The 26,957-nt window shown below is 34.9% G+C and overlaps 5 protein-coding genes and 2 pseudogenes across 8 annotated transcripts; 4 read left to right on the plus strand and 3 right to left on the minus strand.

Moving 5' to 3' along the window:
• Nucleotides 1-450: 450 nt before the first annotated feature.
• LOC120137494 lies at nt 451-2,058 on the plus strand (annotated as a pseudogene).
• A 31-nt stretch (nt 2,059-2,089) lies between these two features.
• On the minus strand, nt 2,090-4,862 carry LOC120137492 (pentatricopeptide repeat-containing protein At2g35130-like). 3 transcript variants are annotated; one of them, XM_039153227.1, is made up of 8 exons: nt 4,773-4,862; nt 4,374-4,558; nt 4,056-4,288; nt 3,676-3,925; nt 3,428-3,573; nt 3,141-3,346; nt 2,902-3,026; nt 2,090-2,750 (listed from the first exon to the last, which is right to left on the minus strand). In XM_039153227.1, coding segments are annotated over exons 1-8 (1,731 nt in total). In that variant the 5' UTR covers nt 4,775-4,862; the 3' UTR covers nt 2,090-2,166. The 3 variants fall into 3 exon arrangements, with proteins under 3 accessions (XP_039009158.1, XP_039009157.1, XP_039009156.1); XM_039153226.1 differs by having other exon boundaries at nt 4,776-4,851; XM_039153225.1 differs by lacking the exon at nt 4,773-4,862 and having other exon boundaries at nt 4,374-4,692.
• Nucleotides 4,863-5,651: 789 nt separating this feature from the next.
• On the minus strand, nt 5,652-8,693 carry LOC120137496 (proteasome subunit alpha type-2-A-like). Its single transcript, XM_039153230.1, has 12 exons — nt 8,665-8,693; nt 8,515-8,576; nt 8,338-8,414; nt 8,130-8,194; nt 7,821-7,867; nt 7,532-7,607; nt 7,346-7,413; nt 6,880-6,949; nt 6,703-6,788; nt 6,324-6,386; nt 6,094-6,159; nt 5,652-5,884 (listed from the first exon to the last, which is right to left on the minus strand). Exons 2-12 carry the CDS (start codon nt 8,553-8,555, stop codon nt 5,836-5,838), a joined length of 708 nt encoding a protein of 235 aa, XP_039009161.1. The 5' UTR covers nt 8,556-8,576; nt 8,665-8,693; the 3' UTR covers nt 5,652-5,835.
• A 5,377-nt stretch (nt 8,694-14,070) lies between these two features.
• LOC120137490 lies at nt 14,071-17,188 on the plus strand. Its single transcript, XM_039153223.1, has 3 exons — nt 14,071-14,768; nt 14,874-14,990; nt 15,083-17,188. The coding sequence occupies exons 1-3, from the start codon at nt 14,487-14,489 to the stop codon at nt 17,186-17,188; spliced, it is 2,505 nt and encodes an 834-aa protein (XP_039009154.1). The 5' UTR covers nt 14,071-14,486.
• Nucleotides 17,184-18,332, plus strand: LOC120137498. Its single transcript, XM_039153231.1, has 2 exons — nt 17,184-17,669; nt 17,808-18,332. Exons 1-2 carry the CDS (start codon nt 17,316-17,318, stop codon nt 17,859-17,861), a joined length of 408 nt encoding a protein of 135 aa, XP_039009162.1. The 5' UTR covers nt 17,184-17,315; the 3' UTR covers nt 17,862-18,332.
• A 1,117-nt stretch (nt 18,333-19,449) lies between these two features.
• LOC120137540 (lecithin-cholesterol acyltransferase-like 4) lies at nt 19,450-23,799 on the plus strand. Of its 2 annotated transcripts, XM_039153270.1 has the most exons (11): nt 19,450-19,755; nt 20,062-20,153; nt 20,385-20,503; nt 20,624-20,759; nt 20,878-20,929; nt 21,599-21,699; nt 22,280-22,462; nt 22,678-22,835; nt 22,912-22,966; nt 23,104-23,157; nt 23,315-23,799. In XM_039153270.1, the coding sequence occupies exons 1-11, from the start codon at nt 19,518-19,520 to the stop codon at nt 23,732-23,734; spliced, it is 1,608 nt and encodes a 535-aa protein (XP_039009201.1). In that variant the 5' UTR covers nt 19,450-19,517; the 3' UTR covers nt 23,735-23,799. The 2 variants fall into 2 exon arrangements, with proteins under 2 accessions (XP_039009201.1, XP_039009202.1); XM_039153271.1 differs by lacking the exon at nt 20,062-20,153 and having other exon boundaries at nt 19,577-19,755.
• A 114-nt stretch (nt 23,800-23,913) lies between these two features.
• LOC120137541 lies at nt 23,914-24,413 on the minus strand (annotated as a pseudogene).
• Nucleotides 24,414-26,957: the final 2,544 nt, after the last annotated feature.

A 26,957-nucleotide genomic window follows, 5' to 3' on the forward strand; every position in this document is an offset into this window, starting at 1 on the left:
ACAATAACATTGGAGGGAAGGAGGAAGGGGAGGCAGAAAGATCGGGGAAAGAAGGAGGGGTTACTTTATTTATTTATTTTAATAATTTTTAAAATATAATTTTAAAATATATATTAATTTGATATTTCATTCACTTTTAGAATTTATAATTTAATCTCTAATTTAAAATGTAAACTTTATTTTTTATTTAATTTAGAAATTAATTTAAATTTTTATAATTTAAATTTTATAATTTTATTTTAATTATATTTAATTTAGTCATTTTAATTAAGTTGTGCGATATTTAAAAAAATTTAAAACCACGATACCCGTAATAATCATAATAACATTCGTTATATTTGTAATCGTAATAAAAATAACATGGCAAAAAATGTGACCGCACACGCTATTTAAAATCATCATGTAACCTGCAACGATACAGTTTCCTACACTTCGAAGTTTTAACAATTTCCTGCTATAATCTACAACTCTTAAGACTTCTTGTTCCATAAAAAATGGCCCTTTCAACAATGATCCATACACATCTTCCCACCACCCTCTACGGCGGCGCTGTTAACCAGATTTCCGCTATTTCCGCCCATCAACAAGTTGCTGTCGATACGAAGCTGAATCGGGGTGCTTTACGTTTGGCTGAATCATTGACGAGTCTTCTCCATCTAAACATCGAACCTCCATCAAGGAAAAATCTTGAATACAAGAATTTGGATTCGTTTGATGAAGAGAAACATAACACCCCGACAACGTCTCCCAAGGAGATGATCGCCGACAAATGGCGGCATCTTCACGGTTCTATGGATTGGGGGAGCCTTTTAGACCCGCTCCCTTGGCTGCGGCGTGAAATCGTCAAGTACGGCGAGTTTGCGCAAGCCACATACGATGCCTCAGACTTCGACTCTTTCTCCGAGTACTGCGGGAGTTGCATGTATAATCGCAACAAGCTATTTGAGAAACTGGGCTTGTGTAAAAATGGTTACAAGGTGACGAAGTACATCCACGCCATGTCGACCATCGATATGCCGCTGTGGCTGGAGCGGTCACGGTTGATGGATACATGGAGCAAAGATTCCAACTGGATGGGTTACGTTGCGGTTAGTGACGACGAGGAGACGCGGAGGATCGGGAGGAGGGATATTGTGGTGGCATGGCGGGGCACGGTGGCGCCGTCTCAGTGGTACGACGATTTCCAAAGGAACCTCGAACCGATCGGGATCGGCGATGCTAAGGTTGAGCATGGATTTCTTAGCATATACACTTCGAAGAACGAGTCCACACGGTATAATAAGTCGAGTGCTTCGGAGCAAGTGATGAAGTTGGTTCAATTCTATAGAGGAAAAGGAGAAGAAGTGAGTTTAACGATAACCGGGCACAGCTTAGGCGGTGCATTGGCGCTGCTCAGTGCATATGAAGCAGCCGCAATCTCCCTGGCGTTCCAGTAAGCGTGATCTCCTTCGGTGCGCCTCGAGTCGGCAACAGCGCCTTTCGGGATGAGCTCGATGATTTAGGAGTCAAAACTTTAAGAGTGGTGGTTAAGAAAGATTTAGTCCCTAGAATGCCAGGGATTGTTTTCAATGAGAATTTGCAGAGGTTTGATGATATAACAGGAACATTAGAATGGGTTTATACACATATTGGTGCCGAATTGAGGCTCGATGTTAGTTCATCACCTTACCTTAAACGCGCTTTCAATCCGCTGGGATTTCATAGCCTCGAGACGTACCTTCATCTTGTCGATCGGTTCCACAGTGCAGGGTCTGCCTTTCGATCTGATGCTCGTAGGGATGTTACCTTGGTGAACAAGGCATGCGATATGTTGGTGGATGAACTAAGGATTCCTCAATGCTGGTACCAGTTGGCTCACAAAGGGTTCGTTTGTAATGAACACGGCAGATGGGTTAAACCGAGACGAGAACCCGAAGACATTCCCTCACCGATCGGAGATCAAGCACGCGAACATAGTCTTAGAATTCAGATGCAGGAAAATCATCAAATGTTGTATGCAAGCTATCAAACTTGACTGTATATTGATCAAGAAATGCAAAGCACTTTTCAAGGCAAAGTTCACTTCTAAATCAATCCAATCCATATATATACACACACAGAAATTTACTTCTGCGAATACATATATGTATACATTTAGGTGTGGTTCACTTACAGGCAAGTATTTGATCAAATCGGCAAGACAGTCTTCATGTCCTTGTGCATTGTTCTAATCACGGTTGTAACCTGCTCAATCTGATCTTCACTAGAACATGCAGAGAGAAGTACCTTGGCAGTTCCTCCATCTGGATAACAGCCGGAGTCGATCATTTCCTCGAAAATTTCTAAGCATCTTGTATATAGTTTCTTTCTAGAGTAGGCTCCGAGCCGTGAAGTCCAGGTTACCACATCAGGCGTCAAATTCTTCTCAGGAAGCGATTCGAACAGTTCTTCCATCCGGTAGAAAAAGCCAGCCCGTCCGTAAACATTGATCAGAATGTTGTATGTGCTAATATCAGCTTCATAAGGTCCCTTTTCCATTGCAGTCAAAACTTTCTCCATGTTTTCAAATTGACCTAACTTGCCATACAAGTTCAACATACTGTTGAGGACAAAGGTATCTGGTTGAAGTCCAGATTCCTGTATTTGGTTCACAATATCCTCACACTTAGCTATATTGCCGACTCTGGAATAGGCAGAGAGAAGTAGCATGTGAGATTTCATCGTCGGTGTTATTCCTAGCTTCTTCATCTCTTCGAATACCGATTCAGCGTCTGAAAATACACAGGAATAGGAAACTATCATATGCTAACTAATACGAGTCCGATAATATCTCGAAAATCATGCAAGTGATGATGAAATGCATGCAGTCTGGGGTAAGTCCTCAGTAACACCATGTTCTTGATTTTCAATAAAGATATTTACCATCATAAAGGCCAGCTCTACCATATGCATCAACCATGATATTAAAGGAAGCTCTGTCTGGTTCACACCCCATGTGCTGCATGAGTGAAAATACTTCGGCCGCCCCGTACGGATAGCCTGCACGACTGTTGGGGATAAGAGAGTCAACAAAGCTCTGCATGATAAGAACGATACTCGAGCCGAACTCAACTTCAGCTAGTCCAGGGTATAGGGAAGTAATAGAATGATAAGGGACTTACCTGTAAGCTTCCATGAGGGCATTGTAAGCATACACATCAGGCTCGTGCCCGGCTTCTTGAAGCTGTTCGAAAATCTCTTCGGCCTTCTCACAGAGTCCCTCCCTGGCGAAAGCATTCACCAGAGCCGTATATGTGCAGATGTTCGGTTTACACTTTTGACTTCTCATTTCATCAAATAATTTCAAGGCCATATAAGATTTACTTGCCTGCACAGCAAATTAGCATGTATGTACCACCGAATTACGTTCACTGAATAACGTAGGATCACCGGGATAGTTTTAGTTTACCTTCCCATATAAGTTGATCATCAGCGTGTAAGTTTCGGTGTTCGGTTGAGATCCATCTCTTTTCATCCTCTGAAATATTCCTATAGCCTTTTGGGAGTTTCCTCCCTTCATCAACCCATCAATATAAGCATTGTAAACAATTGCACCTGAAGAAAAGATCATTTATGTAAATCCGAAGCAAAAAAAAAAAAAAGATTAACACCACTCAAAATCAAAGATCACACGGTGATATAGAGAGGCAGACATACTTGGGGAGAGACCATCCTTTCTCATCTCGGCAAAGACGGCTTCGGCTTTCTGTTTCAGCCCTGCTTTGCAGTAGGCCTTGACAAGAAGGGCATAGGTATCTTCAGTCGGTATACATCGAGCTTCGAGAAGTTCCAAGTACGTAGATTCGACCTTCTTGTACAAATATTTCTGCCCATAAGCATCTAGCAGCAGATTGAAGCACATAACATCCAGCTGAAAGGAGCTCCTTTGCAGTATCCATTCACAAAGCTGTAGAAACAATAACCAATCAACAAGAAATAGATATGCCGAGTTCCTACTCGATAAGAGCATGCAATTACAGTTAATCACATTCAAAATATCTGAGAAATACTAATGGCTAATGGTATATTGCTCTAACCAGAACAATTGGATCCCATTTCTTGTTTAAACGGAGTTGAACAGCTACATTGATAAGATCATCCCAAGTAGCGTGAGTGGGAGGAAGACTGTCGAGTGAACCCCGAATCCGATCGGCATCGAACTCCTCCTGGAGGAAATCCAGAATCTGCTGAGCAATGGGGCTCAAAACAGGGAAAACTCCATCCACAAAACCAGAACCATATTTCCATCCCTGACCTCTTAAAGAACCACCTACATGGACAAGACTGAAATCCTAAAAGACTACTAAAAAACCAATAGATTCATTCAACTATAAAGCACTTGCAGACAGTATTACATCGTTTCCTGGATAGTTTTTTGTGATTAAAGGTCCTCAATTTGCCTCGTTTGTCGATGTAAACACCATCACGTTTCCATTTCTCGATAGAAACATCACCCGAAGAACTATTTGCCGCTATCCATCTGGGTCTATAGCTTCTTGGTTGAATGTAAACATGGTTGAGCGTGTTTCCAGCAAGCAGCCTGAGAGAGAGCATTGTTTGTTTTACTTTTAATGTGATAATGGTGATTGAAAATGAAACCCAGTTCGGAAAAGAAAGCAAAGGCCGCAAAAACAAGAGAGAAACTAAGAAAACAGACATCAGAAAACTGCTCAGAAATGGATATAAGAATGGAGGTGAAGAAGATTGAAAATGGAAACGCCAGATATATAGAAAATCTGAGAATTGAACTTAACATGATGAATCCCAAGAGGAGGGGCTTGCAGTTGAATGCTTGAGAGTTGAGAATTTACTTCCAAAAGATAACGTGGACTATAATAATGCAGACAACGGTATTTAGAAATATCTCGTAATATGACACTAAACCATTTGTCATCATCTTCTTCTTTTTTTTGTTACAAATTTGTCATCTTTTTTTTTTTTTTTTTTTTTTAATTTGGATTAATTTCTTGTAGCTTCAAATTGGTTTTGATTTAAAAGAAAAATTAAATTATTAACTTTTATTATGGATTTAAGTTTAATTTTCTTTTCAATTCAAAACAATTTTTAAGAAGTCAAGCTTCTAAATTTAATCGTTTGTATTATTTTTTTAAAAATTATAAATAATCACTATGATATAATATTATAAAAATTCAATCATTTTAAAGTTCAATAATCAAAACAGTCGTATAGTTTAATGATCTCTAGTGTATCTTACTTTGAACTTACGTTTAAAGTATAATAGTTTAATGATCCCTAGTATATCTTACTTTGAACTTAGATTTAGAGTATAATAGGTTTCGAGTAACAAAAAGTCACTAAACTATATAAAATTAATTTTTTGGCTAGTTAACTTTCAAATATTTATAAAATAATCTCTAAATTTATTTAACTATTACAAAAATAGTTATTAAACTTATTAAATCTATCATTATTCATAACATCTAAAAAATCATATTATAGCATTTCAATAAGTTCAATGACGTTTTTGTAACATTTTAAAAAAATTGATAATAAAAAAATCAAAACTTATGATGTACTTCACCTAAAAATTTATTAATTTTTTTTATTTCATTCACTTGTCCCCCCCCCCCCAAAACGATCCAACAACGCCCTCAAAATAATTAAATTTACTGAAATTGATTGTATAAGTTAATTAAACTAAACTCGAAGTTCATAACTCAATCCGATTTCAGTTCCAGCATCAAGCAGACATTGGTAAAGTTCTCAGTCTTCAATTCCAGTGATGAACTAAAAACATTTGACAAATCGGAAGTCGTTAAAAAAGCACTCGTACATAGTCTCGAATGGGAAGACAAGCTACTCGACTTCGGCCAAATAATCATCAATTTCGGCAGGTGTAAGTACCCTGCAAGATATAATGGACAATCAGAGTTCAATCAGAAGCAACAGTTACCGAAATTAAGAGACGAGAAATCGCATGAATGATAGTAGTAATTTCAACATACAAAATATAGGTGCTGATTTCACAAGGACTGGCACTTCTTAAAGCCAAAAGGCCATTTTTCCATCAGCAAAATGTTTAGGAAGGGAGAAAGAGTCAAAGCAGAGACTTGCCTGAATTTTCTGTCCGTTCCAATGATCCCAATTTCGATGTTTTTCCCTGAGATTTGTCCCTCGAATCTGCAAATTTGAGAAGTTGCTTGTAAGATTAGTAAAGATGAAAAACGCTCTATATACCACCTTAGACCGATATTCTTTCCAGGTTCTAAATATATAGATTATAGATCTTCCTAAACTCCAAAATTTACAGATAACCCGGTGGAGGAAATTTAACATTGACTTACCCCTCTTTGAGAGTCAAGATAGCAGTATGCACAGCATCATCAAGCTCCATGTCATCAGTGTATCTACAAAGAAAGACCATAATCAATTGCATTTACAGTGTTTCAACTATTTCTGGAAATGTAGCATAGCTATTGCATAATCCTAATCATGCAATGGCTGTCCGTCATCTTGAAGGAGCACTCCTATTAAACTCACGAGCATCAGTGACAAAGAATTGGATGCCACAATCATCCATGATATATGGCTACAAAAGAGTTGAGAATACTAGTGCTGGTTATTCTACAAACGTCGTCAAATACCAGAATTAATATAACATGGCAGGAAGCAACAAATGATTTAGAATTGAATGCTATAAAAACTACAATTTATCGCATGTACCTCTTCTCAAGAAATGTTTTTGCATTTGAGACATTCTTCCCCATTGCCGAGGCTTTCCATGAGAAATATGAACCAGATGGATCCACCTAGCCAAACGATACAGACTCATACAGATGAAAACACATAAAACATTCTATGCACTCCCTCAAACAATCCGATCTTAACTAAGAGAAATACCTGATACAACTGTGGACCATTGTCATCATATCCAGCAACCAGTAGAGATACACCAAAAGGCCTTACACCACTACAAATGAAAAGATATATCAGTCCAGAGCGTCGCATGAGTTTCAGTTTCCATTTTCTGATATAATTCAAAACAATCCAAAATGTAGCAGCAATGTATGTGAATTTTCCCCCAAAAATGAAGTTCATTCAAATTTTACACTTTCAGCCTCCACATGAGGCAGAATCTTAACACCAAAAACCACTTTATCTCACAGGAAAAACATTTTAAGAGAAAAAATTGTATCAGAATGAAGCCACATCCTCTTTGGTCACCAGCTATCTTGAACAAAAGCAAAACCTGGATTTGACTGAAAAGAGACTGCCAAACAACTCAATCTCTTCGATACAAATCAAAGTAGAAGTAAAAAGGTATGAATAACAGTTTTTTTTGTTAGCATAAGGGAGTAACTCTTACCCGGACTGAGTGAACTCCTGCATAACAGCTGCAGTTTCCCTAACAAGTTGTGTTACTGGAATTGGTTCCTGGAAACAATGTTCACGCATGTTAGAAAATAATGCAAGGTAGAAGAACACATATCACGGCAGCTATTTTACAACCATAATGTGACATGTGATTAATAAAAATTAAGAGTTACCATACCTTATATAACCTATGATATTGTTCTGCTTGCTTCCTACTTTTCCGAACCAAAACTCGAAAATCAGGACCCATTCCACTGCCGAACAGTATGAAAATATAATGATAAAATGGAAGTATAAGTGTCAAAATAAAGAAGTTATATTAGCAACAAAGAACTGGATTAAAAGTTTAAAACACATAAACATATAAGTTATATTAGCAACCCGTGAATCCGAATTTCTATATTAACCCATACAAAAAGAACTAAAGAAATTAGTTTTCTATAAGCTTGTAGACATGATAAGCAAACCTGTAAACAACTCCAATATTTGGTGTCAGACACTGTATTTTCTGAACCTGAAATCAGATAGCAAACAACGACATTCGGTAGTGATTAATAGCCACTCACCATATCAGAATGAGAAGTAAACTACTCCAGCTTTTAATAAAGTCGAGCATTAATAGCCACATTGACACCACGGGTGAGGCAATATTATATACAAAGTTACTCTTTCATATTACTGCAAAAATGAGTAAGTTTAACAAACCAAAAGTATATATATATATATATATATATCAAACAGATGAAAAGGCGAGGCATAATAAATAAAATACTCACAGAGGCTTCATCAACTAAGATTGAAGGCAGTTTCTTCTCTGTCGCAATCACAACTCCATTTGCAGCTGTGAATTTAAAACCCATCATCAAATTAAACTCAATGTATTTATTTATAAGCATAAATAATTTAACTCATCACCCGCTATCACACTAGTTCTCAAACCCTAAAACCGATCCCTTATAAACAGAAAAGAAGGGGGGAAGGAACCTTTGATTCCAAGAGATGTTTGACCGGAGCCGACAGCCGTCAAGGCGTGCTCGATCTGAACTAGCTTCCCCGAAGGACTATACAGAACACACGCACACAAAAGAGTTATGGATTTATTCAAAATGTAATTTTGAATTCAGTTCATTAATGAAGTTATCGGAAGGACGAAGGGGTTACCTGAAAGTTGTGAGGGAAAAGGAATATTGACTATCACCCATGGTTATGAAAAATTCAAAATCCTGAACAAATGGAAAAGAATAATAGAAATTAAAAGAAAAGGCGATGAATGTGACGATTGTAATTGAGAGGAAAAGGAGGAGTGATTACTCTGGATGGGAAGAAGGCAAAAGACGGTTTTCTCAAGGGTAAAATGCATAAACAGTCACTGGTTATAGAGCAGCTTTTTTATTGAATCCCCTAACTATAAAAATGCACACAATAATCACATAACTTTAAAAATAATAAATTAATTATCACTAAAAATTTAATTATAAATAATGTGATAATTAATAAAATTAATATAATAATAAATATGTTTATTTTTGTATGTACATATGTTATATGTGTATATTATGTGTATATGATAGGTTAATATTATTATTATATATTTGAGGATCCGAGTTCGATCTCCATAAATGTCAGATGTGTGAGTCTTCAATGTCAAAAGGTTAAAATTTTTCGTTAAACACATATTACCTTGTATTTACTCCAGATTAATAAAAGAATAGATATTCATATATAATTGTGTCTATTTGATATAGCTTAAATATGAATATTTTGAAGTTAATATCTCTATATATATGTTTAATATGCTTATATGTTAAATGAATAATATAAGATTAAATCATAAATATATAAAAACTTTAAAGTTACTTGATTATAAAAATGATTGATTTTGTTTCTCATTATTTATTGACCTAAATGATATTAGTATGATAATATAATAAATTATATTTTTATTATGTCCATTGACAGACACATTAATTTATGTCAGTGTACTAACTTATAAAATTGTATTAAAATTTTAGGGAGAGCGAAATTAGATAATCCATATAAAATACAAAGAAAGTATCTAAAATATAAAAAATTAAAATTTTTAAGGGATGCGACCTCATTCCCTAGCACCTCTTAATTCATCTGTGATTATGTTTATCTATAAAATATTAAAAAAATAAAGAAAATATAATTATATTTTCTTAATGTTCAATAAATAACATTAGACTCATTATGACAAAAATAATAGTATTTTTTTTCTTATAAATGTGTTCATAATATTCAATGTAGATCGCTATGTAAGTATCATAAACTATCATATTAATGTTATGAACTATTATATCCACATTATAACGTTTACGTTTTCTATAAATTAAAAGGTTATATTGATTTTTCTATTTTAAGGATTATATTAGATGTAAACTAAATTTAAGAGTCACCATTTTTAAAAGTTTGAAGAATTAAAATATAATTAAATTAATTATATAGATTAAATATATAATTTTAAATAACATGAGATTGTTTAAATTTAAGATTTCTAATAAGAATAATACTCTTTTTTAAATAATAACAATTAAAAATAATTAATAAAAACAATGTAATAAATCATAATTACAACGCACCCAAACATAGAGAAAAAAATGTTGACATTAGTCATAGAAATTACATACAAAAATAAATAATATTAAACCCAAAAAAATGATAAAAATTCATTGTCTATGTCGAACGAGACGCTTTATGAATTAATAAAAGAGTAGTGAGCTAACAAACTATTTGACAAGCTATTTTGCTACACAATTCTGATTATAGCGATAAATGACCTTTTATCAAAGAAAAAATCTGATCATACATGACCACCAACAAACTAATCAAAAAATAAATATCGTGAAGATCTTTGTATGAGCGCCAAAACGATCGTAGATGTATACGAAAAATGTACCAAATGTCATAAGAATCGTATCACAATAGCAAAGAAAATTTGTGCCCTAAGAGCAGAGAAAAATGTGTTACAATGATAGAAATTCTTATTTAAAATTTTAAAAAAAAATCTCAATAAAAAAAATAAAAGACATTATTGTAGACACTCATTTTCGTTCGAGAGTCGCCTCAAGGATTTCTATTATATATATAATTTTTGAAAACATATTATATAGTTTTGGAAATATATAATAATTGTTTTGAAAACATAAAATGTATAATTTTTGAAAACTTAGTTTTTGAAAATATAGTATATATATATTATTTTCGTTTTTTATCTATTTTATTTTATTTTTATTTAATTACATTTTTTTAGGTCCAAAGTTCGGTGCAAGGGAAATCCAGAAACCAAAAGTCCAGCGTGGGTAGGCCCAAACCTAGTCTGCCTGACCCAGCAGATTGGGTTTGGTCTTAAAGCATGCGAATCCAACATAGGGATCCAAACGAAGCAACCCAGTAGTCAAAGAAAGCCCAATAGACAAGCCTGGTCCAACAAGTCTATTAGGGTTTTAAAGGAATGGTCTTAGCGCCACTCAATGAGAGCCATCATATCAGAAAATATACCAAGGGCTCGGATCGAACATCATATTTAGGGTTAGGATAAACCCCTAAAGAAAATATATGCAGCCAAGCAAGGGTCGTTGGATATGGCCCCTTGATCTAACGATCAGATTTAATTTTATAAGGTTCTAGAACATCCAAGGACATCAACATATAGCGCATGAAAGTCACGTGCAAGATAGAACCCAAAATTCCAAAATTTTCGGCCGTGTGATTTATGGGGATGTCTCAGGTAAGATAACCTTAATATACGACTAAGGAAATGCATTACCAGAAACATTATTTTTTTAACATTTCCGGTAAAGAGCTATTTAAAACATTGTTTTTTCTACCGAAAATGTTAATATTGTGTGCTCCCTAAAATGTTTAACATTTTCAGTAAAGGTCTACCTAAAACATTATTTTTATACCGGAAATGTTAATATTGAGTTCTACCGGAAATTAGTTATTTTCGGTAAAAAAAATAATGTTTTATGTAGCGATTTACTGAAATTGTTGAAAAAATAATAACATTTCTGGTAGGGCATTTCCTTAGTCGTATATTAAGGCTGCCGTACAGTAAAACTACCACGTATCATCCCAAAAATGAGGAGAACCATAAACAAAGGAAACAATCATTTGCCATCAAATCAGAATCCAAATCAAACACCAAAAACAAGTCATTCGAATAGGGCAATATCCCACATACATGGCAATAGGTTACTATAAATTCCATAGATTTCGGGATGAAATCACCATCAGATTGAAGAGAAACACGTCCCCTTCGAGTTACTATAAATTCCTGAGAAGAAAAGGAAAAAAATGGGCAATCAGGGAAAGGTGTATTTTTCGAAAATCATCAAAACCACACAAAAAAAGGGAGAGGAACTTAGCTCGCTGTCACCGAAGGCGAGAAATGTTGAAGAGTTGCCGTTTTGAAAGAAAAACACCACCAGGAGAAAGAAGAGTCACCGAGAGCAAAGGTAAAAATTCGAAGTTAATCGATTAGATATAGGCCAAAAAGGCCTTTGTATGTGAGTTTGACGAGTAGATCTGGATTCGAGGGCGAAGGGGTTTTTGAACGGTGATTTTTGAGTTTTTCGATCACCGTGGGTGGTGGCCAGAGCGACGGCGAGGCGGCGTCGACCGGAGGAGCTCGACCGAAGAGGGAGAGAGGTTTGAGAGAGTTTTAGGAGAAGGATTCTTGAAGGTTTATTACAAATGATGAAGAAATGAGTTTTGGAGGCTTTTATATAGCAAGGACCAGAATGTAAATACCTTTTTCTTAAATTCTTTCCTAGTCAGTGGACGTTTGAAGTGTTTTTCAATTCATACCTATTGTAATTTGGCTCTTGGATTTCTTTTTAATGCAATCTAGTCATTTTCTGATTTTATTCAATTTTATTTATTATATTTAGTTCTTTTAAAAGCTAACTTTTTTATTTTTTTTGTTTAGCAAATTTAAATTTAAATTTTTTTTGTTTTGTATTTTTATTTTTACCATTTTTATCTAACTCAAATTTTATTTTTGAAGGGATTCAGGTAAAATTCAAACTTCATTGAAGATAAATAAATTTAGGTTAAATATAATTTTTTTTATCTAAATTTATTAATTTTTACAATTAATACAATCGGGTAATTGTGTGGTACCGAAATGGCGACTTGAGGGTGCTCATCCTTCCTCGATCGTAAACGACTTCCGAATCTGACACATCTTTGGTAAGACGCAGACCTAGTAATTGATAAGTAGGTATTCGATCTACTTAATTCGAAAATGATCGGTGGCGACTCCATCACATGATTTCAAGTCGAAGCGCGAACCCGAGGCCACCCGAAGGACCGTTGTGACGATTATATGAACACAAAAGAACCAATAGTTATTAGCGATCATCAACCAATATTAAAATTATAGTCGCATCTGGTTGAACAAATTTTTTTCCTATTAATCTAGAGTGATTACAAGGTAGTACATGTTTTAAATATTCTCAATAATTTGACAATAAAAGTTCATCATTCTTGCAATCTCTAATGCTCGAACTTGAAACTTCTAAAAGTAACAATCATTCCTTTAATCATGAAAATAAATTAATTCTTTGCTCGATTAAACAAAAGTTAAAAGAAGAAAAATAAAAAAAAGTATGAAAATATTAAGAAAGAAATCTATAAGTTAAAAACGAGTTTTTAAAGAAGAATACTCTTTTTACTGCTAAAATCATTCATAACGGAGAGAGTAATTATTATAATATAAGATAAATTTTACTTTTAGTATCTAAATTATTAGTTTTAGTATATTTTAGTACTTTAACTTTTAATTTTTTCAAAATTATATCTAAAGTTTAATTTTTGTTTCGTTTTATTATCCTATTCAAAATTTAATATTAAATTTTGAAAAAAAAAATAAAAGTTTAGATATTAAAAGGGACAAAAACTGATAGTTTCGTTACTAAATGTATTAAATTTTTAACGGTGAAATACTAAAATAAAATAAAAACTAAACGTTAGACATACTTTTGATAAAATTAAATATATAAATATTAAAACGAATTAAAACTGATAGTTTAATTGCTAAGTAAATATATGGTTTGTAGGCAAACGAAAAAGGATTTAGTTTTCCATCGTTCTATCTCCAAAATCATAGCGGCGTGTTTGTTTTTAAAACTAAAATTTGAACTCTGAAAACAACTCCATTTTTTCGGCGCTCTCAGCTACTCTACCAAACTCCCATATTTTTTTCCGTTTAGGTAACCTCCTTTTCTTTGTTTCATTCTGCAAATATGTTTAAAGCCACAATCAAAATCCATTTTTATAAATGTTTTAATCGATTAGAATCGATGGCGTTAACGCGGCGTGGGTTTTGATCATTGGTTTTTGAGTTTGTGGAAATCTTCGATTTCCAGGTGTTTCTCTTATCATTGTTATTTGATTTTGATTCTTCGGTGTAAATTCTCCTTGTTGAGTTTGTTTTTGTTGATCGAAGTTCTCTGGAAAACAATAATGAAATTTTGATAGCTTTGATGATTTAGGTATTGTCGTGGCGCGTGTAGTATTTTTCTTGTATAGTTTAGTCTATAGATTGTTTTCGTGATGTTGCTTAGATTAAACATGAATATAAGCAGGTTTTGATTGTTGAAGTAATTTTGACTTTGCTTGTCTAGTAATGAGAAAATTACAGGCGGATTGAAGGCTGTTGTATTGTTTTTTTCTAATGCTGTTAATTCGCATCGGATTAGTGCTCGGCTTTTGGTTTGTACTTATTTTAACATGATTCTAGTTATTCATCCATTTGAGTGTTTGCTTGTAATAATCAGATACATTCAATTGTATTGCTTTTAAGTCTCCAAGTCGGTAAATTAGATAATTATAGCTTTATGGTGATTGGATCAAAACATATAAAAGTTTCTTTCTTGCGAAGAGGTGGGGAGAAAGTAAGGGGAAGGGGTATGCTGTAGGTTGATGCCATTTTTGTACCCTAAAAGAACTTGGGTACTATATATAGGTTCAGCTTAATCAAAGCAATGATTCTGTTTTTAATTCAATAACTTTAACCTGTTAACGTTATACATATACACTTTCATTTGGTTACTGTTATTGTCGTTACTATTGTTGAATGACAGTGCCAGGGTGTTCTTGTGAGCAAAATGGGTGATGCAAAGAAGAACTATTTTTCTGGAAGTTGTCCCGAGTTTGGTGCAATCTTCATGTTGGACAATGCAACAAAAAAGGAATGTTTAAGAAGGAAAGTTTTTGCCCTCCCATATTCGCAGTCATACTTTGTGAAACAGGTTAAAGCCGGGATGATTCTGTTCCACTTTGAATTTGAGAGTAGAGAACTGCATGGTGTGTTTCAAGCATGCTCTGACGGTGCAATGAATATTCTGCCTTGTGTACTTAGTTCGTCAGGGAAACAATTGCCTGCTCAGGTATGGGTACATTTATTTCTGTTGAGTATTTCATGTTTTTTCTCTCTAGGAGGGATGGGAAATATGCGTTCTTGGAGATTTTAGTCCTTCCAAATTTTCGTCCAGGTTAAATTCACCCTCACGTGGTACTGTCATCCACTTTCTGAAAATGAATTTTGTGATGCTATCAGAGAAAACTATTTTTCAAAAACCAAGTTTAACTTTGGACTCTCTGAAGATCAGGTTTGCCCCTTTGCTATCAAAATCCAATTTGATAAATTGAAATGCCACCTTTCACAAGCGTTATAAATTTTTTCTTTGTTTAAAATGTGCAGGCGCGAAGGCTTTTATCGTTGTTCAGTTTGAAGAGGATGAAAGATCAGGCACCTCCACGTTGGTTGACCGAAAGTAAAGTTGCAAGGCAAAGTGGGTACTCTACAAGAAAAAATAGAAGACTAATTGATAAGTCTCCAAAGAGAAACCAAGTCCTAAGTGAATATGGTGTGGACAATCATCACGGACCAGATATTTCCACTATTCCCCGACGGAACTCTTTCTATAATGGCGACAGACCTTTTGATGATGGCAAATTTGGTATGTACGCGGATGTTGGATATGAGCATAAAGCAAGTGCCTTCTTAAATAAGTCTTTTCGGGATCCTGTGGGTAAGGTTGGAGGGGTCATAGCTTCTGCTGAATATGCCACAAGTGACTGGGTGGACACTGAATGGAAAAATGGTACTAAGCTTCAAGAAACAGTTTCAGTTGGATATTCTTCAGGTAATGTCATAAGCAACTCCAATGATGTTAGGTTTGCACAGAGTGATGGAATTGAAACTAAATGTTACAAGGATGATGGTTTTCCACCATCCATGTCAACAGCCTATCCCAGTTTTTTTCAATCTAAAGTTGATCCACATGTTCTAGAAACAGATTCATTTATCAATGATGTAACTAGGCCATCTTCAATGTTCCTTCAAACAGATTCATTTATCAATGATGTAACTAGGCCACCTTCAATGTTCTTTCCCTCGATGGAGATGCAAAATTCCAATATTAGTTATCCAATGAATTTTGAAGATTCAGTTGTTGCAAATAGTCTTTGTTATGGTTCTGATGTCCCTACTATGAATTATAGGGGCTGCTCATCTTTGGGGTTCAATCAGGGCCTTGCTTCATTGCAAGATGCTAGTCATGATAATTTTGTTGGTCACGTCATTGGTACTTCCCAAAATCAATCATTTATTTCATTGTTAGAGACTAGAAGAACACCCATAACCTCTGATGTCAACTCTGGTTCTAGGGGCTTCGTTACCTTGCACTATTTTAATTCATATGAACACTCCAGCAGGACTATCCCGCAAAGACCTGAGTATATAGATAACCTAGCAGCTGGATACTCTCAAATCAAATGCTCTGGAGATCTTTCCCTTCCGAAACCCTCTTTAGCACCTGTCCCTTTTGAAATTAGAAATAATGGTAGGATTGGTGAGCATTCATCATCTTATAGAACCAGTCCTAGCAAGTTCCCTTTCCTTACCTTTTCTGACAGTTATCCTGCGATATTGCAAGATAGACATGATTTTCAAGTGCAAGAGTGTGACAGGTATCCTACGTTATTACAAGGCAGACATGATTTTCAAGATCAAGAGCGTGACAGGTATCCTATGTTATTACAAGACAGACATTATTTTCAAGTGCAAGAGAGTGAAAATGATGCACAATTTGGTAATGATGGTTTTATGTTTAAAGAGTGCCAGCCCCATGGTGAATTGTTTCATAATGATAACAGAACAATCAAGGATGAAAGATTGGCTATATACAATAGGGCGGAATATCAGAACAAAGTGGTCCAGCAGCAGCTGGATGTTCATGAACCGACAAATGCGGACTACCATGAAGTTACTTCAGTGAGTCCTGCTCTGTATCAGGATTCTGATTGCCAGGAGAAAAGGAGTAGTGTGTTTTCTCGCTTGGCTTTGCCTCGTAAGTTACGTAAAAAAGAAAAGAACACATCTCCTAGCACTACTGACATCAATAGGCATACCTCAATTAATGAAAACATGGACATGCTGCACCGAAACCATAACCATTGGGTGGATACAGTTGATAAACCGATAGTCAAACACAGTGCTGCCGCTACCAACCTTAGGGATAAAAAGCAGGCCACTAGGAAAGATGATCCTGCTATGATCTCAGAGGAGATGAATCTGAAGTCTACCTCATTCAGCAAGGAGAATAGCAGCCAAAAAATTGGAGAGGTGACTTTTGTCGATTTCAAACGTCGTAGTGCGGTGAGAAAGAATCTTGAAGATGATAAGACTGGAAACCATTGTGGAACTCAGAATGAAAGGAATGCAGCAGCTGCACAACGTAAAAAGAGAAAATTGATTAGGCCAGACTTCTGTGAGAGTGTGTCATCTGACGGGCATATCAAGTGACGCTTCTCAACTTGCAATATTGCCTTCAACAGAATGTTCTGTCAACAAAAATGCTGAAAGTATTAGGGTTTCTGTTATTCATGTAAATGAAAAGGATACATCGTCAAATGGTAAATTGCCAAATGCAATGTGGCAGGCAGCTGTTAAAGGTAACTACAGTGACAATGGAAGTGACTCAAACTTGGAAAAAAATAGTGCAGAAAACTTCCTTGATTCAAGAAGTGCTGATGGTGGAAAGGAATCATCTAAATATCACTCCATCTCAAGTATGACTTCATTTACTTGTAGGAATACGCATGTTGAAGTTGAGCAAGATATGACCACTAGAGATGCATGGAAAGAGTCATGTCCAAAAATCTGTAAAGACAATGTTGATGATGATGGAGTTGCAAAGAGTGAGTTCGTTTGCAGTATTGAACAGATGAATGACTTGACTCCTGGATTGTCTCAAGATCGAAATTTGGTGAGCCATTCTACTCATGTGTCATCTCATGACAATGATGATGATGATGGTGATGATGGAGTTGCAAAGACAAAGAGTGAGTTTGGTTACAGTATTGAACAGATGCATGACTCGACCCCTGGATTGTCTCAAGATCAAAATGATTTGAGCAGGCATGAGTCATCTACAAAAATCCGTGAAGACAATTATGGTGGTGGAGCTGCAAAGTGAGAGTTCATTTACGATATTGAACAGATGAAAGACGTGACTCCTGTTGGTGGTGAGATATCCATCAGTGCTCTGAACTAAGGCCATCCGAACACCAAATGAGAAAGGACCTCTTGGAGGTCTTGTATTAATGTACATATTTTTTGCAGAAATGTGACTCCCGAAATCAAGCAAAGGCCATCTTTTGGATATTTGGTAAGATAGAATTTGTCAAGTTTCGTAAGGCCCTCAACGCTTCATATACATGAAATGTTAAATGTGGAAGTACTTTCTACAATCTGTTAAGATGAAAGCTGCAAGCGACGCTATGCGGAGAAGCTGTAACACCCATCAGATAGTTAAAGATCGTCTCATGCAAACGAAACTCGTAAGTCATACCATGAATGTGCTTCCACCTATAGGGAACCATGGCAACAAACAAAATTTACAGTTCACGCAATTTCCTACTCTTCTAATCTTGGGATTTTGTGTAAATGTGCTTGGGGAAGTTTTCTCCTTTTGTTCTTCATAGGAACATGTTTATTCCATGTAACTGACTGTCAATGCCGTGTCTTTGTTTACTTACATTGCCATTATCAGTGCAACATGCATAGGATATATTATGTTGTCTGGACTCATCATTTTCCTATAACCATTTGGGTCCGACACTCGTATTTAATGTATAGGCGTGGAGATATGGTTTTCGAAGATTTTCCAAATACATGAAAATACTTATTTTATGCCCTAGCCGTGAAGAAAATATTTTATAAGTTTTAATGTCATCAATTTAGAGTATACTGTAGTAGGTTTTAGAGTTTATATTTAAATACAATTCCCAAAATTAATATTTTTTATAAAAGAAAGATTAGATAAGAATTTGGGGAACGGGAAAATGATAACGTGCGATAGTCTTAATATACGGTTAAAAAAAGGCGTTATCGATTTTGTTATTATTTAAATAACAAAACCGGTAAAAAAATACTGAAGATATTATTATTTCTACTAGTTTTGTTAACAAAACCGATAAAAAGCTATCGGTTTTGTTATTTTTTCTATCTGTTTTGTTATTGTTTAACACTTTACTGAAAATGTAAAAAAATATTGATGTTTTAGGTAGAAATAATAATGTTTTAGATAATTTTTACCGGTTTTGTTATTAAAATAATAATAAAATGATAACGTATTTTTTAGTTATATATTAAAGGTGTCGCACTGTAGAACTTTCCGGGAATCACTTTCAAACCTAAAATTTATTTTGACATAAATTAAATAAGAGAATAAATTCGTTTCAATTCAAAATCGTGATTTTTATATTTATAAACCATATATTTTTCAAATACATATGATTTAAATCGGTTTTCAATTAATCAATTTTTATTATTCAACTCTATATTCACATTATTCTACATATATAACTAATAATAATCTTAATATTAAAATTAAAACAAATTGAAATCCGTAGTCTAAATTATATTAGTCTATATATTTGTCGGTTTTTGTTTCGTGTATGAATTTGTATCGGAAAAGTCAAACCAATAATAATGACGATAAGAATAAATCAGATCATATCTGTATTTTTGTGTTCGTCGATTGGTACATGTGTCATTTGTACAGTCGTTGCCCATTGGCGTTGTTTTCCCTCAAGTTTCCCAACCCTAAACCACTTACTTTTAATTGGGGATGGCGATGTTGGAAGACGTTGTTCAATCGGTGGAGATGTGGTTGAAGCTGAGAAGCAAACCGCAACCCTACATTGAACCGGATCTCGACCCGGTTTTATTAGTCCCGGGTATTGCCGGCTCGATTTTGCAAGCTGTTGATCATCAGAATGGGATTGAAGAGCGGGTTTGGGTTCGCCTTCTGGAGGCCGATTATAAGTTCCGTACCGAGCTCTGGTCCCGCTTCGATCCTGCTACCGGTAATTGTTTCTTTTTATATTTATAAATTTAGTGGAACTGTTTTTTTTTTGTGGGGGTGGGGGGGAGGGAGGTTGAGTATTTGAGAAACTTTATACTCATGAACAATTAAAATCAACTAAGTCGTTCTAATCTGTGAGCTAATATTTGGTAGAATTTGAAGAAAGAATGATCTCATATGAATTAGGTGTTAAAAGTTTTTAAGAGACTACTTTCTTATAGGACTATGGATTTTGCCCTTTTTGTGTTTGGGATTTTGTGGATTGTGAAGTAATTATGATGTTTTTGGTTCATTGATCGTGAAACAGGTAGAACCGTGTCCTTAGATCTAGACACAAGTATTAAAGTTCCTGAAGAAAGATATGGATTGTACGCCATTGATGTGTTGGATCCTAACATGGTATATATATATATATTTTTTCTTACTATCATTACTTTAATGATTGATAAACGATGTCCTTTGGATATTACCTAAACTAAAAGGTAGATTAGATTATTTTGTATGAATTACATTTTCAGTAAAAGTGTGGCTTATAGATTCTGAAATGCTAAGGGAACCCATATGGAAGTCTTTCCTTAAATTTGTATGGAGCTAATGTCTGTTTTCCGTGGATTCTTTGTTTTCATGTAGATAATCGGACGTGAGTGTGTTTACTATTTCCATGATATGATTGTTGAAATGACAAAGTGGGGATTTCAAGAAGGGAAAACTCTTTTTGGTTTCGGTTATGATTTTCGCCAAAGTAACAGGTATAATCATATTATTGATTAATTTTTATTTGCTCCTCGCTGTAACTAAGGATAGTGGCCTTCTTTTTCCTTGTAGTTTATGTATTTGTTTCTAGGGGTTGATTCTAGTTTCCCTTTTAGGTTGCAAGACACATTGGATCGCCTCGCATCCAAACTGGAGATGGTGTATAAAGCATCAGGAGGGAAAAAGATTAATATCATAAGTCATTCTATGGGAGGACTTCTGGTAAAATGTTTCATGGGCCTTCACAGTGACGTAAGGAATCCACTGCAGCACTGCCATCTTCTTCTAGCTTTGCTTTTTCTGCTTTTACCTTGCTATGCTCTTTAAGTATTGCATCTCTTTGTGACTCAATGCTTCTTTTATTGTGCAGGTTTTCGAGAAATATGTAAAGAACTGGATTGCAATTGCTGCACCATTCCGGGGTAAATGGTCTTATACCTTGAGCATACAAGACAATAGTTTTCGGATCATTAATTGCCCGAGAGGAAACTGCTAAATAATACAACAAATTCTGTTTGAAATATAACTTAAAACATATTAGATTATTTTCTTTGAACATTACGATTTTGAACTTTTACCGAGCATTTCTTCAGCTTCTTGAAATCTGAGAACTGAAAGTTGTTAATACATTGGATTTATAGTAGAAATTACAGTACAGATTACAGAGTAATGGATCCTAGGATGAGCTTTTACTTTTCTTTTAATGAAAATTGTAAAATATATATTGGTTCAACCACCTGCTTGTATTTCCAAATGAGAATTATTTTTGTTATGTTTCATTCAAAGCTTTCTTACGATACACATGAACAGTCTTGGATTACACAAGTTAGATATTCACTTTATTTATTTTCCTTATTTAAAGCTAGTATTATTCTTTTACATATATTATGTTTCCTTGGCAAATAAAACAAGTAATTTTTCTCATTATTTTTTTTGCTGTTAACACAAAACTTGAAGTATATACGTTTCTCAAATTAATTGTATGCTGGAATTGTCAATTGAATCACTTGAAAAGAGCTTCATATGCTCATCAACTGGTTTTATTCTGATTCAAATTGCTTATTGGGTTGTGATTGAAATGTTTCCATCAGGTGCACCTGGGTATATTGCTTCCACTTTTCTAAATGGAGTGTCATTTGTTGAAGGGTGGGAACAGAACTTTTTCATTTCAAAGTGGAGCATGCATCAATTAGTAAGCATTTTCTTTTTCGTTTAAGCATTTCTACTTGGATGAACATGAGGGCATGGATTGTCTATTGATATGCCTATTATTTATGAAGGTTTCTGAAAAAACTCTTTCTCAAATTTTCTTTTCGAGCCCATTAGTATGTTTCACTCTCACCTAATTCTGCAATCCTAATTCCTTGCTTTGTATTTCATGTGTTTAATTTTTTAGAATCAAGTGACAGAAACCCGCTGCTAGCAGTTATGTAGGGGGCTTCTGGGCTTTGAACCAAGGACTGGATACTTTTAGGCCAAAATCTTAAATTAAATAAGCCTAAAGAATAATGGCGTTGATTCTTTTCCAGTTCATTACGCGAGTAACCTGTAATAAAGTTTATTATGTAGTTAAGTATTGGGAACCGATTAGTGCAACTCATCTTCCTACACTGCCTTATCTGATGGAAGATTATTTTGTGTTATGGTTCACGCAGTTAGTAGATGCAACATAAAATCTCTTTGAAGTGTTTGCTTGGATTTTGTTTTGCCTCTTCCTTTTCATTGTATCTTTGAGGTGGTTAAGACTATTTATTTCTGTCCTGCATTATCAGTTGATTGAGTGCCCATCGATATATGAGTTAATGGCTTGTCCAAATTTCCATTGGCAACATATGCCGCTTCTTGAGATCTGGAGGGAGAAAGAAGGTTGTGATGGATCTCCTCGTACTATTCTAGAGTCTTATCACCCTGGAGAAAGCATTGATATCTTTAAGGAAGCTCTTTCAGGCAACACGGTAAGCTATGAACTTTGCTTATGCAAAAGTTGTTAATCTCTGTTGAGTCCAGTTCCAGAAATAAATAGAGAGAACTTTGGTGTTTAGTACCTTAAGATAAAAGAGGGTGTTTCTTTACCAAGTGGTTTTAAGCAATCTAATGAGTAGCCGTGTAAATGGTTTAAGACATTTGCTATGGTTCCTCTGTAGTTCAATAGCTTGTATTTTATATTCAGGTCGATTATGGTGGAGAGAATCTTCCACTTCCATTTAATTTGGAGATCTTGGAATGGGCTAGACACACACACAAGGTGTTGGCTCAAGCTAAGCTTCCCCCTGGAATTAAATTCTACAATATATATGGGATCAATCTTGAGACACCACATAGCGTCAGGTAATACCTCTATTTGGCTGTTTTTTTTAAGTGTTCCATTATGCATCCTATGATCAATCTTTTAACAAATTTGCAGCTATGGAAGCGAAGAGACACCCATCACAGATCTACAGGATCTTCGGTTTTATCAGGTAATTTGTGGCTAATGGCTGCTCTCATTTTCATGCTGTAGTTCTGGGGCCTACTTTGTGATAGTTCACAATGTTCGGTATGTTTTGTTTCTATGCATGTATTTGGCTACTGATTCTGAGTTTCTTCTACTTATCAGCCTACATATGTATGTGTTGATGGCGATGGAACGGTTCCGTCAGAATCGGCTAAGGTTAGCTAACTTCCCCTATTACAATTTGCCATGGTTTTATCATTTACATGGTACTTACCATAACTCATGTTTTATCCTCTTCTATGGGATTGTTGTGATTTATCTGTAATCTAGTCCGCAATATCTCTCGACTTATTTTAATTCTGGTTATTCTTAGGCAGATGGGCTCGATGCTGAAGCGAGGGTTGGAGTCTCCGGTGAGCACCGAGGAATTCTTTGTGAACCTCATCTATTTCGAATTCTCAAGCACTGGTTGAAGGCAGGCAATCCCGACCCATTCTACAACCCAGTAAACGACTACGTGATATTACCGACAGCATTTGAAATGGAAAGCCTCTGTGAGAAGGGCTTACAAGTGACATCACTCAAAGAGGAATGGGAAATCGTCTCCGAAGATCAAGACAGTCTTGACAATACAGCTAGTAAAGACCCACTTGTTAACTCCATATCTGTTTCAAAACGGGGAAAGAAGCAACCCACAAGATCCGAAGTTGATGCAACAGCCATCGTTCATCCACAAAACGAGGGTAAGCAACACATTAAGCTAAATGCCATAAGTGTATCTGTTGATGCCTAGAGTTGAATTGTGTAACTTGATGACTTCTGCAAGTTCAAATCATTTCAAATTACTTGTTCCGTTCAGTTTGAGTTTTAATCCGACTCGGATCGGAACTATGACGTTTGAAAAAAGTTCTGCATTGTCATTGATAAAATAAGGACAACAAATCATCGAAAAGAAAACTGCATAAAATTTTATCCAAACAGCTAAATTGACAACCACAATTTTAAAATCAAACAAAGATTGGTCAAAACAAACTATAAATCCATCTCTTCCAAATCAATCCCCACCAGCCTTCTGGTAAACATAAGTAAGCCCACACTTACCGCAATAATGCCTCCACACTCGGCATTAGGGCACTCTTTCCTCGGCCTCTCAACCTTCCCAGACTCATCCACCTTGTAGATCTGGAGCACTGCAAGCTTCACCTTCTTCTTCTTGTGCTTGGTGTATGTCTTCTTCTTCCTCTTCTTGGCGCCGCCCCTTAGACGGAGGACGAGGTGAAGAGTGGATCCCTTCTAGATGTTGTAATCGGCTAAGGTCCGGCCACCCTCGAGCTGCTTGCCGGCGAATACGAGTCGTTGTTGGTCCGGTGGGATGCGTTGGCTTTGACATTGTCGATGGCGTCGGAGGACTCGACCTCTAGGGTTATGGTCTTCCCCGTTAGGGTTTTGACGAAGATCTGCATCTTGACTGTTTCCAAATGGGAGATCTTTTTTCTTAACTTAAAATCATCATATTGATAATAGTAGAATGCTTAATTGAAAATTCTTCTTTAACATTTATTGACTTTGGGTTAGTATGAACTTTAGGGTTACTAGATTAGATTATTCTTTCTAAATTAGTATTTATTATCCAACGATAATAGTAGAATGCTTAATTGAGGTTTAGAATGTTTAAATTGAGATTTAGCCACACACAATAAAACCTTAAATTGAGCTAGTTTAACTAGTTCAGGGAAAACACACAGATTAAATATTTTTATAATTTGAATATTGTAATATAATTGTTGAGATATTAATGTGTGGAATATGACATTTTTTTTCAAGAAACGGAGAAATGATTTTTTTTAAAAGAAAGGATCTTCCGAAAATAATATTGGTTATTCTCATATTGAAAATTTGGTAGATCAAAAGGAGCACAAACTTAATAGTAATTATCCTCGTATCGTGAGAGCTCTCCAAATCGGCACCCATTAATTCTCCGATAATAGATAGTCGTCCGAGTAAAGCTCCAAGAGTTGAACAATAAACCTTTGATGCATTCACTATTGAGCGTGATCCCGAACTATGGAATTTCATTTGGGATTTTCCTCCAAATCAACAAGATGAAGTTCAAAGAGTGTATATCAGAAAATGTCTTTAATTTTGAACTTTCTCAGCCATGAAACTACTAGTGAAGACTCACTTGCGTAACAAAAAGGAGGATGAATTTTTGTTGAACTACTTAATAACATATATTGAAAATGATATTGCACATGGTTTATCAATAGATTCTCTTATTGATGACTTTAATCCAATGAAAGAGCGTCGGGCACAATTTTAAATGCCTACTTTTGACAAGTAAGAATATGGTATTTTATGAGTTATCTTATAACTTCAATTTCTATAGTTAGTAAGTTTTCTTCTCTCTAACATATAAAACTCTTGTATATTGGTGCAAATTCTAAATCGTTGTTTTTTGTGGAACAGAAAAGAGGAGAATGAGGAAGAATGTTATTTGATGTGCATATTTCTTTTACTAGTTACTATAGTTGTTATTTTATATTAACTTATGTCATTATAATTTTACTAAATATAAAAGTTTGCACCCTTGACGTAAAATCCCGCGTCCGTTCCTGACTACCATCATTGTCGATCATTCACGCATTAGTCGTCGATCACCCCTAATCAGCCATCACCCTAATCCTTTAAAATCTCTAAAATTCTCATTATTTAGTGAAAATACAAGCAACATTCCGTGTTAATCAAATCAACAGAAGACATCAACACATGTATAGATTTTTCTACTTATTTTTAAGTAGAATTTTAATATTATTATATGTTTTATTTGATGTCTAAGATTTCAAAATTTAAAATATTGAAATCCCATTAGTCACATAAAATATTTCAACATTATAACCTAAAATAATTACACATGTATAGATAAGTATCGTACAACAAAATGAAGACAATAACAATGCCATTGGGACCCTTTCACCCAATGCTTTCTCTTAGTTTTCCAAAGGAAAATCATAAAAGTTATCAAAAGTATGAATTGGATCTTATGAGAACTCACAATTCTTGTCTTTGGTATTCATTTGCAAATCTTAATATATAATAAAAGTATTAAAAATAATCTTAACTATCTTGGTGATTATCAGCTTTTTGAAATAAGTTGCATTCAAATTAGGGGAAAAGGAAGAACTATACCTAATTTTTAAGATTGGCAAAATGTTTAAATCACTTTTCAAAACACCTCACTTTTAAAATACGCTTAATTATAATTATAAAATAAGTGCCAAAATTATACTGTTTTTCACGAATAGGTGCTTAAATTATTTTCTGAATGATCTCGATGCTTGACGTTACAAACGTTGCAACTTTAGGTTTCCGGCCGTAAACACCGTTAATTTCCTCCGTTAAGTGACATGTGTCACATTTTAAAATTTATTTATTTTTTAAAAAATTTAAAAAAAAATTATATTAAAAACATAGTTTCTTTTAAATTACAAAAGAAAAAACTAAAAATCCTAAATCCCTAACCCTAACCTTCTATCGTCGTCCTTTTTGGACACGACCATCTCAGTCGACCTACTTACTGCAATCCTCGTAGTCACACACTGTCGTAGTTATCGCCATTGACCGTCGAAATCGCATGGGATCGCAATTTTCATCCTAGGGTTCGTGGGGTACAAAACGTCGATTGGTCGTCGATCTTTCGCGATTTCATAGGGATATTGATCGCCAGGGGGAGGCGAGATCAGGTGGAGCTCATCGACGGCAAAGAATGGTGATCGGTTTGAATTTAGGGGTTGAAATGAAGGTTTTCAAAGTTTGAGACTATTTCAAAATTGTGTTTTTTCTATATATATATATATATTAGTTTTTAATTTTAAATAAATTTTTAAAATTACTAGAATATGGCATGTCTCACTTAACGAAGAAAATTAACGACATTTAATGTTCGAGCATCTAAAGTGGTAATGTTTGTAACGTTACGCATTGAAATCATTCAAAAAATAGTTTATACACATATTCTT

Source organism: Hibiscus syriacus, unplaced genomic scaffold, assembly GCF_006381635.1.
Source record: "Hibiscus syriacus cultivar Baekdansim isolate YM2019G1 unplaced genomic scaffold, ASM638163v2 tig00110674_pilon, whole genome shotgun sequence".
Taxonomy (NCBI): Eukaryota; Viridiplantae; Streptophyta; class Magnoliopsida; order Malvales; family Malvaceae; genus Hibiscus; species Hibiscus syriacus.